The sequence below is a fragment of the Coffea eugenioides genome, chromosome 2 (assembly GCF_003713205.1).
Source record: "Coffea eugenioides isolate CCC68of chromosome 2, Ceug_1.0, whole genome shotgun sequence".
Lineage (NCBI taxonomy): Eukaryota > Viridiplantae > Streptophyta > Magnoliopsida > Gentianales > Rubiaceae > Coffea > Coffea eugenioides.
In genome coordinates, this window is record NC_040036.1 from 51,647,119 (window position 1) to 51,660,526 (window position 13,408).

Consider the following 13,408-nt stretch of genomic DNA (forward strand, 5'->3'; position numbering starts at 1 on the left):
TTTATGTTTTTTTCGAATCTTATTGGACGAAAACTCACCCCACCAATTTGTTTTCTTTACAGAGGGCGAGACACATGAAAGTGCTATTTGTTTATTTGAAATGTTTAGAACTTGTCTTGTTATCATTCACTTTCTTCGCTTTGAGATTTTTATTCATGTGATTGTTATCTTACCACTTTGATTTATGTTTTTTTCGAATCTTATTGGACGAAAACTCACCCCACCAATTTGTTTTCTTTACAGAGGGCGAGAACTTGAGAGTGTGAATCTGAGAAAGCAGGAGATACACAGTTGAATCTTTTGTTGTGTCTTTATATATATATACATACATATAATATATATATATATATTGAAGCTTTTGAATCTGTTGTTGAATCTTTCGAATGGACAATTGAGGTTAATGTGTGTGTGTATATATTATTGTTTTGCTATTGAGATTTGTGAACGAGTCCTGGCGAGAGCCAGATAGACGGCCTCTAAATCCTGGGCTACGCCCTAGGGGAGGTGGAGTCGTCACATATACAGCATGTACAAAAAAGTTATAGTTGCTTCCTTAAGATAGAGCTATGTATATTTGCTCGAAATTATATGCATAGATGCAGCCCGATCTACATTGACCAAAAATAGGTACATCTTCTAAGCACTTGTATATAACTTTGCTTCCTAAAGCCTGAACTATGTGACCAACTCTATGCGTGGGTGTAACCTCATATACTGTGCAAAAAAAAGGTACACCCATGTATGCTTTCCTATATACGGTAGCTGAAACAAATCTACCTGCAACGTTTAATGCACGTGTCATTAATGCTACTGCAATACATGAACCAGATAAATGCATGGCAATCAAAATCTGATAAATAGAACCTGGAAAGGGTGATAATTGTCCCTTAAGAAGTAAAAAGTTGTAAAAACTTAATGGAAACACTAGGTACCCTTGCTCGTTGGGATGATGAATCTTGATCTCGTTTCTTAGAGCTTCAGTCTCCTTTGCTTGTTCCTGGAAATAAGAAAGATTCACCTTCAATTGAAGATAATGCAGAGGCACTAATAATGGTAAATGGTGCAGAATACTAACATAAAGCTACAAACAATAAGAAAAATTTTCAGAGAAGTTAGTTGCACCTGATGCAAAGCTTCCCACCATAGTTTTGATCGTCCATAGAGTGAACACCATTCCATGGCCATATCAAATTCAACGGTATTGCTCTGAGAGTAATGTGGTGTTGAAACTGCATTTCTCTTTGAGCACCAAGAAAGAGAGCCAGAATTGGGGAGGTGGTATCGTGCAAAAGGTCAGTACATGGCACACAAATATATATATCTCTGAGAATTTGAGAATTGACAAAGAATCGAATTACCATATCTTCATGCTGCTTCTGTAGCCGAAGTTTGGGAATAGAAATATGGCCAAAAAACTTTGGTGGATTACGAGGATCTGTCGGTTTTGCTCGACAACCCACAACAGGTCTATAGCAACAAGCAAAAACTGAATCACCAAAACTAAAATCCTTTGAAATTAAAGAAAATCTTAATCTCCCAGTGAAGTATCAGAAAATCAGATCCATCTTTAAGTGTTTGATATTTTCAATTCCACTTTTGTGAGTAATAACCCATGGCAGTCTAGTCTATTTTTAATTCCACTTCTGTGATTAATAACTATGGTACCTCTTCAATCTTTTAAAGTCCACATAACTAAATCTGTTTTGAGAGCAGAATAAATATCGTACAAAAGGTGATGATAGAAATATGACAGAAACAGGAAATAATATTGTCAACCCAATGCAGAAATTGTTAACTAGTGGAAGGGAAACAATAACCTTCGATCACCCAACATAAGACATCTCCTTTTTAGCTGAGAGATGACAACATCTGCAGCATCTCTTGTTTTGAATATGACAAATGCTTGTCCTGTTAGTCCATTAACCATGAAAAAAAAAGAGCACGTCATGAGCACTCAAATTATGCTTTAGTAACAAGTGAATTTTCCAAAATTAAAAATGATAATATGTCATACCATAATTTGGTCTGGAAAATGGGCTGTGTTGTATCATCTTTGCACTAACTTGTTGGTTGAATACATGAAACACAATATCCTGGAAGACAGTGATTTGACTAGTCAATAATTACAGTTAAAAGCTTATAAGTTCTCGGTTAAGCTGCCGAAATGATAGAAATTATATAATGCATGTTCAATGATCTTAAAAGAATTATACCTCGACTTCTGTGGACGTATAGGATGGGTCCAGATTCTCAAATAAGACAAGTGTGCCCTTCTCATGAGCTGCATTCATTCTGTCATCCCAAGACTGAAAAAGATGGGGTTGAAACAGATAAATGCTATAATACAATCGGCAATAAATAATGTAGATAGAATTTTCTCATCACAATAGCAAATCCTCTAAACATGCAAGCATCTCTTGCTATGAAAAAATTATTTTGAAAAGAAAAGAGCCAGCATCTTAGGAAAATAAACTATGAGATCTGAAGGCAAGGAATAAGTACAATTCCAAAGGATCTAAAACAAGATTGGATATTAAATTTATGCAGAAACTAACTGCATGAAGGACATAAAATAGAGTCAATTTAGGGATAAATAGGAGTGTCAAACTATCATTTTGCACATCACAAAATAGGAAAACACAGAAATTGAAAAACAAGGGCAGAATAAGAAAAATTTAGAACTTCCAATTACAACTCAAGCAAAACTTACATCCAATCTAGCACATAGAGATGAGAAAAGAATTAGGCACACAGTCATTGGCAGAGGAGGTGTCTGCTTAAGCATCTGCAGGGGATATATATATATATATATATATATATATATATATAGACAGAGAGAGACAGAGACAGAGACAGTGCGACAAAAGATTTTGTGTAGTAAAAAGGCGCTTCATATTCTGCATAAGCATGTTGGAGAGAGAATGAGAATGTGTGTATACACAACTGCATTTCCTGTAGAGTAGGAAATGAATCGCATTGACATTGAATACCAAAGATCAGAAAATGAATGAGGAATATTATCCCTCACTTTGGTAGAGGATGCAATTGTTCACATGAAAATTGGCGGCAAAAGATTACATAAACAATTAAGGAGTGGCATACCTTGCCAATTTATTGCTTTTTCACAATTTTTCAAACTATCATCTCCTCGGAAACTTGAACAGGTAATACCAACTTTCAAATGAAATAATCTCAAACATAACTTATTTTGTCCCTTACAACAAAGACACTTATAGCCATAAATGGCAAAAGGTACTCACTTGGATCTTGAACCATTTGCTTGAATCCTGCAAGCACGAAATAGATGTATCATTCCCAAGCATCCCACCTTATTATAATTAACAAGATTTGTCTATAGATGGAAAAGATGCCTGTAATCAGCTCAAATCAACCAAGGAAAACAGGAGCAAGGAAAAAAACATAAAAAGCAAAGAAAGTTCTAAGTTCACATCTTTAAACCCCAACCCCCATTTCAAGAAGCCTTTATGCACTCACCAAATAAATAAAGGTAGGGCAAAAACTAATCTACATCATAAATACTGCTATAGAACAAAGTTGATATAGTTCTATACAAACATGTTTAAAGATATTTTGGGCACGCATGACCAGTAACAAATCTGAATGTATAACTATAATATCCAAATATCAATCACATTGATGTAACATGTTTTTGTGCATAGTTGTCCCATAGTAAGAAGTCAAGTTTGCCAACAAGCACACAGAAAGGACGATTTGTACTTCCATTTACAAATCCTACTCCTCCTGCCTGGTGGTCTTGTAATCTAGAGGTGAACAAATCACTTTTATATTTTTCATTTATCCAAGGGCAGGAGCACAAGATCATCAAATTCAAATCTGCAATAACATTATAGTCTACCATCATTAATCAATCCCAGATGCATTATTATCTAAGACTGCAACTTTGAAGGTCAGGACTGCAGCCCTAACCATTACCCTATCAGCATCTTCAAATTTGATAAGTTCCAGTGCGTCTCTTTAGTCCATTCCTCACGTGGATCCAATGGTCTTGGCCTCTAGTTCAGGTAGAAAAGTGGTCAATCTAACAATTCCAAGCTGTATAGGTCCCTGTTGATGGTCACACTAAATCTTTCTTTCAACATCTCATTTTAATGGAAAATTTCTTTGGAGTTCTGAAATATTCCAAGGAAAAAAAAAAGCCATATGGAGCATGAGCAAATTTATTACTTATCTTTTTATTTTTTTTCCTTTCTAATTGTACGAAAATTAGTAAACAAAAATACCTAAACTCTCATGAAAACAAGAACTTCCTACCTTGCTGATCACCCTTCCATGTTGTAACCCCTGATCCACTAAGATTTTTGAAGATCAGGATGCAGCTTCCTACCTAAACATTGTTTCTAAGTAGCTAGTACATTTAAAATCCAATCTCGACATGTAGATAGGAAAAACCAAAAAAATAAATATGGCCTCAAAGTTTTTCCATCCTAAATTTGATGAAAAACTTTCATGCAAGATTTTGTGAGTTAATAAATCAATTTCTTTCAGCTTACCTAGTAAAAATAACTTAACATCCATTTGCTTCAGAGTATTATGTATGTACCATGCCTTTCTATTGAATACAAATTAGACCTGAACTTACTTTCTACACTGTTTAGGAGCACATTACTATCCAGAGAGTACCTGACACCTATTGCCTTTTTGTGTGGTACAAAAATAAATCTAGATTATTCAAAATGCTGAACACTTTCCCTGATGACAAACAGTGAAATACTACAATCCACTTGTGTACAATGCATTCAAAAATCGACTATTAGAGTTAAAGAAAGGGTAGTTTAAAAAATCTATGTAAGATAAGGTGATCTGCCTGTTGGTTCTATAAATTTGAATTCTGAAACATAAAACATAATGCTGAGGATATATATAATGCCAGTGCTTGTCTAACTGATACCCTACAAATAAATAAGATAAAACAAACTAAAAAATCAACTTCATAAGATATCAACCAATAAGACATTTGATTTATTTTAGGCTTCATAGCTACTCAGAGAGGTGCAACATTATAAAAGTAGTAGTAAAAAAGAAACTCCTTTTTCTTCACTATTTCACTAGCAATATATCACAAATATCCCACTCCACTCAAATTAAGAAAAGTTTAACCTAAATGTGATATCATGTATAAACCATTTTCTACAGAACCTACAGATCGATGTAAGCTTGGCACTTAGCATCTCAAATTCTCAATCAGCACATTTTCAAAAACTAGATGCCCCCAAACTTAATTGGGTTAAGCTAAATATGGATGGTGCCATGGCAGAGAACCCAATGTGCTTAGCCCGCACCACATTATATTCTACATATACATGTGGAATTCAGTCTTTAGATGTCAAGTTCTCTCTATTTCAATCTTTAGATCAAAACCTTCTAACAGGAAAAAAAAATCAAAACATTAAAATATTTATGAAAGTCACATGAGGTATGAGGATAATGAGAAATGTCAATCAACTAAAGCAAGAAAAGTTACGAATTTAGATAACTTCTGTGAATCACAACATGGAGATAAGATTAGTTTCTTTACTACACAAGCTTAGGAGATTATAGTCCCTTTTAGGCAAGTGTTTACCGTATCCAGCCTGCTTGTTACTTCCATAACTTGGCTATCGCTCTTCATGCCTTTGTTTTGTCCAAGTTGGTGAGGGTCCTTGCTAGCTTTGTCATTGATATTAACTCCTTTCGACATACTTATATTCTTCCCGAAAGGATCCTTGACATCCAATTTTTCCTTGTACCCTGATGATCAGTGTAGATTTTCAGCACCTGTAGCTTCATCTTTGGATCATACGACTTCAACATGATACTAGGTGTCCATTCTAGGCCCATAATTCATTTAATAGACAGGGAAGAGTAAAAAAAAAAAAAAACTCTAGGACAGCTACCTAAAGAGCCTTCAACTTTCCTCCTCTTCTGTGCCTGAATCTCAGGCACATCAGTAGATGCAGAAGTATCTGAAAACTTCGTTTTAACTCTAGCAGGTGTCCCATCCTTCACAGGAAAATTTGCTACGTTTTCAGTATCAAGGATTGACTTTTGAACCTTTCTTGAATTGAAGTAATGCTTCACTGCAGGGTTATTACAATAAGTCAAAAGATTTTGAGCGCCAGAATTATTTCTACCGATACAAATTTATATGGAAACAACCAGAAAGACATGTAGATACTAGGAAAATTTATAGCAACTCAATTAGTTAAAATGTTTGATGATAACTCAAGTAGATGATGACAACACTCTTCCTGAGTTATTAATCAAATAGCAAGATTCTCAAAGTATAAGACACACGAAAAGAGAGAAAACAAAGATACCGATAATCCCATCAAGTCAAGGGATCATGCAAAAGAACTACAATAATCAAATAGCATAGCTCTGGGCTTGCTAAATGCAGATGGCACTGCTATAGAAATCTCAAGAAAACAAAGTTCATGTTAAACAAATAAAGGGCAAAAAGGAAAAAAAAAAAAAAGAAAATAACAGGCCATGCAAAAGTGCACATAATGCTAGATGCAAACAATTTAAACGACCAGAAACTAAACAACACTAGGAATTATTGTAACCTTCAATGCCAGCAACTTGGTCAGCAAAAGCAGTCGACACCTTGCAGCTTCCCACGTCGAAAGTACGGTAAAATATGTAATCAGCATTCCTCAAATCGTCTTCCGTTGGTTGAGCATTTCTTGGGTCTTTTGACACACAAACAACTTTGCACTTCCCAGAAATTGCTTCCTGAAGTAAAGGATTCAATTATGCCATAACTTTAGATGAAGAATAGCTCAAGCAAAATGATCCTTCTTAAGAGTCTGAGACAATGACATTCTGATAAAATTATGGTCACTACAGAAAAGTTTCGACTGGAGAAAGCAATTTCTGATAATCAGAAAAGTAAATTTTTCAAAACAAAGAAAAGACAAGTAAGCATTGACTATTTGCATTGAAGTAGGATTTCATAATATCTTAGAGCAACCTATACTTCTACACCAGAGAAAAGAAGCAAAACATCTCTCCTGGCATGAAACCAAAAGCTTCAAGTTTGCCAGCCAAAGCCTCCCAGTTTAACCAAATCACTTATGAAGAGCATCTCATGTGTTCTAATTTTTTTAAAAAAGTCATGGTTAGCAACAATAGACAGTTACTGATGAATAACAGGGAGCACAAGTCCGAGTTGCTCATTCATATTTCATGAGATGCCAAAGAGTTAGATGAAAGCAGCAACTTTTATCACTCCTACACTCCTTTCTCTCAAGTGGTATATAAACAATCCACCAAGATATGTCAGTGTATACAGAGGGAAATTTCATTAGAACTCTTGCGATTATGGTCTCGATTTGTCAACTCCAGCATTTTCTATCAATGATATACTAACTTCCACTTGAACCTTTTAAGTTGATTCACAGATTTCTTTATGTAGCATCCAATATTGTTGGCATGACATCTTTCAGCACGGAAGATTTTGTCACCAATTACTTGAACATAGTTCAAAAAATTTGAAAAAAAAAAAAAAAGTTTCAAATTGATGGTGCCAAAAAATTCAATGGTTTGATTCATTATGGATTCCAAATCCTCCATGACAAGCATAAAGGCTTCAGCAGCCATATTTGGCTTACATCTCGTTATCAATAATTGATTTTAACAATAATCATCCTTCAGATTACTAATCAGAAGCTGTATTTGCCAGTCTACAGTGGTTTTAAAACAAGTGATTCAAAACCTGCTTTAATTCTTTTGTTATTCGAACAGAATAACAATTTAAATCCAATATTAAGTGGATCCTCCACTAAATCAATTAACCCCATTATATACAGCTTAAATTACTGATCAATGCATTTTGATGCCTAACTTTACACTGCAAGTAAATGCAAAAGAACAAAAAATCCTTCAAGGATGACATTTCATTGTTGACAAGGCATTGCATCATATGACAAAAGTTTTCTAAAACAAAAAGACAATCCTTCAAGGATGGCGTTCTAATTGTTGACAAAGCATTGCATCATATGACAATATAAATCAAATAGATAACAAAAGGAAGCAACAAAAGTACTTACCAAAGGATTGAGATTGAAAAGGCCTTTTCCCTCCCCAGTAGCTAAGAATATCTCAGTCTTGAGTGGCTTGATATCTCCTAACCAATGTGCTATCTCAATGGGACGGAAAAACCACACAACTTTCACTTTCTTTTTGTGGCTTGCCGTCTCCCATATTTTAACAAGCTTACCAATGTAAGGTTCACGTTGATCATCAGCCCACATGTAGACACAATCATAAAGAGAGTACTCGATGCCATCATAAGTGAATGAATCATAAAACTGGACACCATTGTAAGTGCCACCAAGACACCTTTTGTGACCCCAACTAAATTCAAGAGCCTCTTCCTCTTTTAACTCCAGAAAGTTCGGCATACGTAAGAACTGTCAAAGTAGTTGTGTGGCACTTAAGTCTTGAATAAATAGTTGAGAAACAAAAAGTGAAACAAATCACAACTAAAATGCTCATAAAAGATGTTAAATGACTTTCAACCAAGATACTTCTATTGATCACCCAAATCACAGCTAAAATAATTTTAAAAGATGTTACATAACTTTCGACCAAGACACTTCATCACCTGATAGATAAGATAGTCTAGTGCACAATGATTAGGCTAAGATTCTTTCGCAGCAGGAACATGCAAGCAAGAAGAAAGGGTCCGTTTGGGTAGCAAGATTTGCCAAAAAAAAAAAAATCCAAATTTTGTTCTACTTGTATCATAAACACAATTTCCAACAATCTTTCTTATCTCAGATACATCACATCACAAAAAAGTGCTACAGTAATTTTTTCCAAATAATCTCCTATCCAAGTGGATCCAAATTTAGTTCAAACATATTCAATAGTAAAAACAACCAGTCAGACCAAATCCGTGCGCATACAATTCAATTAATGTCAAGCAATTGATCTTGGATGGCATGAAAATCAGTCTTCATTTATTTCATCAGTAATAGAACAAATTGCATCGGCAATATATCTAATTAAGAGAAATGATAAAAATTAAAACAAACACAAAGGTCCAGGACAAAGGAAAAGAAAAAGAAAAGTGACTTCAAATATTGTTAATGTGTCCAAAACATGTCTTAAAAAGGGAAAGACTAAGGGCATAGTGAGGTAGTCCCTTCCATTAAGATGTCCATAACTAGGATCGCTCTAACTTTTGAAATTATATCTTTCTTGACCATGCTTCCTATGCCTTGTCTTCTTAATCATCTAGCTTATTCTGTGATGCAATAGATATTTGTAGACAACATTAGGAAGCCAAAGAAACTTAACACAAAAGACACATTTCCGGCACAAAATTTACATGTATCCGTGATGTCTAAGGTCAATATAACTGCATGACATGGACATGATACTCCAGTTATTTAAATATGAAAATAATGGAAAGTAGTTTTGTTACTTGAAAGCAAGTTGGTTAAAGCACAGTCACAGTTTTCTTCTTCACAATTCATGTTACCTGATTTTTATTTGGAACACAGAACACACAAAATTTTAGAACAATTAGAACTATAAGTTGATTTTAACAGTCCATTGTCAAAGTACCAGCACTAAGGTAGTTTAGTCCAGAATGCACAGAGCAAAAACAACAAAATTATCAGTAACAGGAAAAAAACTTCAAGTTAGTATGTTCTCAAATAACACATGCAATTCCGCTTAATATAACAGCACATCCTTAAAAGCTTTTGTAGTTTTTTTTTTAACTTATGTCACAGTTACTTTCTACTTATTAATTGACACAAGTCTTCCCCCAATTTTACTGGCTCCAGAAATTAAGCTGAGAAACCTGGTTTAATCAAATTTAATCTCAGCTCAAAATGCCAACAACTCTGGATATTGCTTAAAGAAACATTAAGAAAATATAATCACCACACTAAAAACTATAAAGTTAACTTTGCCTTCAAAACTTATAAAATGCGTACTTTCAATAACGTCCAAAAATGACAAACTGTTATCTTTGTACCAAAAATAACACCCCTCTCTTTCGCTAGGATTAAACTAAAAGACATTATGTGTCGACCATATACACTCATTCACATATAGAACCTCTTAATACAAATTAAGTGGGAAAATTAAGAAGGGAAATTGGACTTCAAAGGTGAAAGACATGTCCTATCAGGGTTGCTGTCACAATCAAATCAAGACCCAGGCAAAAGTTATGTGCACTAAACATTAGGTAAAATCATTTAAACCTAAAATTTAGACAAAGCTCCCCTAATTTTTCAACATTATACAGAGTTGAGGAGTCAAGCCAAAATGTCAATTTATTTCAAGAGGAGAATATGGACAATGAGACAGAGTCCAGGGGCCAATGTTGTAAATATGGTCTTTACTCTTCATGTACTCTGTAAACTACCTGGACCTGTAAACTGAAAAAAAAAAAAGGCTCTCAGCAGTCAGCAACAACATCACTTATTCAACACTGGAAGCAAATACGTATCAACTTCTCAACAACATTAAAAAAGAAAAAAATCAAATGCCACAAAAATCCCAGCAGAAAAGTTCAAAGGAGAAACAAAATAACGTCAACATCGAAGTTCAAGTTAATCCTGGGATCCACAACAATCTTCTCCAATGGGCCCCACCCAAAGTAGAAAACGGGTACCCATTTCAATCAGATACGACCCGTCATGTCATAATAACTTTCCCATCAACAAGTTCTTCACCCAAATAATAAAAGCAAAAAAAAAAAAAAGAAAAAAAGTAAGCACTAATTTTGACGACTACTACTTGTACCCCAAAAAAAAAAAAAATGATTAGTATGATTTCCCGTTTTCCGTCTTTTCTTCACTTCTATTCTACATTTTCTGTTCAGAATCGGAAAAAATTCGAAATAAACCCTTGTGGAAAAATCTTAGTCTCAAACCAGAAAAAAATCAAGAAAAATCGGAACAAGCAAAAGAGGTTAAACCACAGTGATCCTTACTAACAATGCTGAAGCTTGCAATCAGTTGTCGTCCCCACTCAGGAACATCAGCAATCAAGCCTGAACCCAAATCCCAAAAAATAAAAATAAAAAAAGGGAAAAGAGTCAGGACCAAATAGGATTCCAAAATCCATTACAACACAATAATGTAACGCATATAGACTGTTAAATTGTGGGTTAGAATGTGATTAATGGAAAAACAAAAAGAGGAAAAATCAAAGAAAGCGAGAGAGAGAGAGAGAGAGAGAGAGAGGACCACTACATATTAGAGAAAAATGCTTGGAGAGAGAGAGAGAGAGAGGAGAGGGGTTTGGGTTTAGGGGGTTGTATTTTATGGGAAAAAGGAAACGATATGCAGTTTTTCGGAAAGGGACAAAAATGGAGGTTGTTGATGAGATAGAGTGGTGTGAACCATAAATAGACACCGGAATCGCTATAATGACCGGGGGTGCGTAGGATGAATGAGGTGGTTTTTCTGCACCTTACAGTTGGGGGTTTTCTGGTGACTGAGTGTCAGACTGAACCGCCATGCAGTTCTGGGTGGGGAAGCACTGACCAAAAGGAACGTCGAAGTTCGAAGTCCAACTCACTTTGTTAGAGTGTGGCGTTCACTCTCCTTTTTTTTTTAATTTCCTTTCTTTTATGGAGAAATTGTATTCACTGCGATAGCTTTAGAGAATATATAATTTGATCCAAAAGGGGGTAAAATATTGTTGTGAATCGAAAAGGAAAAAAGGAAAAAGGAAAAAGTTAAAAGATTGTTAAAGGTTTTTGATAACTTAATAGAAATTAGGAACTTTTTAATTTAATAGAGGAAATAGCTACGTGATAGATGGAACTAGGGTAAAATGTATAGCAGTAACTACACGTGTCAAAATAGGGATATGGCCTCATTAGAGATGGCAAAATGAGCGGAATGGACGGGATCTACTTGAATTTTAGATGGGACTGAATAATATGAATTTAGGTCCAATCTTATACATATATATTTTAGAACTAATTTGGGGAGATCATTTTGGGATGGGTTTAGATTGATCCCATATAATACCTAAATCTATTCCCTGTATTTTTTTCTTTAATTCTTTTTTATTTTTTTATAACTTTAACATTTTTATTTATTAAATTTCTTTTGGTCTTATTGTGAATTTATATTTTTTAGAATTCTTTTTTTTTTGAAATTTTATTGATTTATTTTCTATGTATATATTTTTAGTCTCTGATTCCAATATTGCTAAATTTAGTTAAGGAAAAACTAAGTCCTATAAAAGCTTAAAAAGACTATATTTATTGTTATAAAGAAATGCTTTAGCCTGAACAAATAAAAAATAACACGATTTCCTTATTTTATTTCACTTAGCGGCCAACAAATTTGTAGAATCATTTTGCCTAGTTAACTAGATGGTCTAATTTGAAACTCAATCTAGAATTACTATCTTAATCTTTCCCTTGCAATATATAAGAGAAACAAGAACAGAATTTGAGGACAAAAGAATTTCTAACCACTTGACCTTGCTTAATTCCACATATCTTTAGTAACAACAACAAAGCCCCGTTTGACAAATGAGTGTTTCGGTGTTCGCTTAAAATTTTACTGTAGAATTTGTAGAAAAAAATTTTTAAGATGAAAAACTTTTTTCTTCTTTTCTTTTTGTTTCTTTCCTTTTCCTTTTCTTTCCTTTCTTCATCTTTGCCCTTCCTACCGCCATTCTCCCCCTCCCCCTCTCCCTCCCTCGCCAGAACCAATAGCAGCAACAACATTTTTTTTTTTTTGCTTTTTTCTCTCTCCCTCTCCCTCTTCCCCTTCCCACTGGCACGATCTGGTCGCACAACTAGATCGCGCCTGTGATCTAGTCTCGCAACCAGATCAGGTAGAGAGATTGGGGGAGGGTGGTGGGGGAGGAAGAGGGGAGAGAGAGAGGTGGCAGGGGAGAGGGAGAAGAGAGAGAAAAAAAAAAGGTGGCCGGCCAGTCTTGGCCGGCGGCGGAGGTGGTGGTGGGTTGAGGTGAGGGAGGATGAAGAACAAAGGTGGACATGAAATTTTTTTTGTGTGTTTTTTGGGTAATTTGAAATGTGTAGCTTAAAAATTTTGAGGAAGATAAAAAACTTGTAGATTGGATAAAAAACTTGCTTTCCAAACAGGGCCAAAGTTTATTCATTTACTTCTAGCATAGATCAAAAATTCTTTAGACTGAATAGTGAACCTCAATGTTGATTAGATAACCACATGAAAATTAATACCGATGCTCTCATCTTCTCATTGAGAAAAATAGAAAGGTAAACAGCAAAAAGATTGGAGCGTAGAAGAAGACACTAATTTAGAACTATACTACTGTCCATACATTGGCAACAAACTAACAAGAAGCTAGACTGGATTTTGAACCAAAGTTACACGAAACACTTATATTCTATTCTTTTTTGTATTCTGCTTCC

The 13,408-nt window shown here is 34.7% G+C and overlaps 1 protein-coding gene across 2 annotated transcripts; it reads right to left on the bottom strand.

Annotated features, from left to right (window-relative positions):
- Positions 1–532: 532 nt before the first annotated feature.
- On the bottom strand, positions 533–11,507 carry LOC113763341 (protein ANTI-SILENCING 1-like). 2 transcript variants are annotated; one of them, XM_027307111.1, is made up of 14 exons: positions 11,460–11,507; positions 10,979–11,038; positions 8,073–8,435; positions 6,588–6,756; positions 5,916–6,098; positions 5,603–5,769; positions 3,261–3,287; positions 2,214–2,306; positions 2,015–2,093; positions 1,818–1,908; positions 1,359–1,467; positions 1,123–1,239; positions 933–997; positions 699–777 (listed from the first exon to the last, which is right to left on the bottom strand). In XM_027307111.1, exons 3-14 carry the CDS (start codon positions 8,424–8,426, stop codon positions 774–776), a joined length of 1,458 nt encoding a protein of 485 aa, XP_027162912.1. In that variant the 5' UTR covers positions 8,427–8,435; positions 10,979–11,038; positions 11,460–11,507; the 3' UTR covers positions 699–773. The 2 variants fall into 2 exon arrangements, with proteins under 2 accessions (XP_027162913.1, XP_027162912.1); XM_027307112.1 differs by lacking the exons at positions 8,073–8,435; positions 10,979–11,038; positions 11,460–11,507 and having other exon boundaries at positions 533–997; positions 5,916–6,021; positions 6,588–6,750.
- Between the last annotated feature and the right edge of the window lie 1,901 nt (positions 11,508–13,408).

What these genes read in the sequence shown, in the direction of transcription:
- LOC113763341 (XM_027307111.1), bottom strand. Translation starts at nt 8,426, where the DNA reads ATGCCGAACTTTCTGGAGTTAAAAGAGGAAGAGGCTCTTGAATTTAGT. An exon ending in TAACAAGCAGGCTGGATACG is followed by an intron (nt 3,288 to 5,602) that starts GTAAACACTTGC and finishes TCGTGCTTGCAG; the next exon opens with GATTCAAGCAAATGGTTCAA. An exon ending in CTTATGTTGGGTGATCGAAG is followed by an intron (nt 1,468 to 1,817) that starts GTTATTGTTTCC and finishes TTGTTGCTATAG; the next exon opens with ACCTGTTGTGGGTTGTCGAG.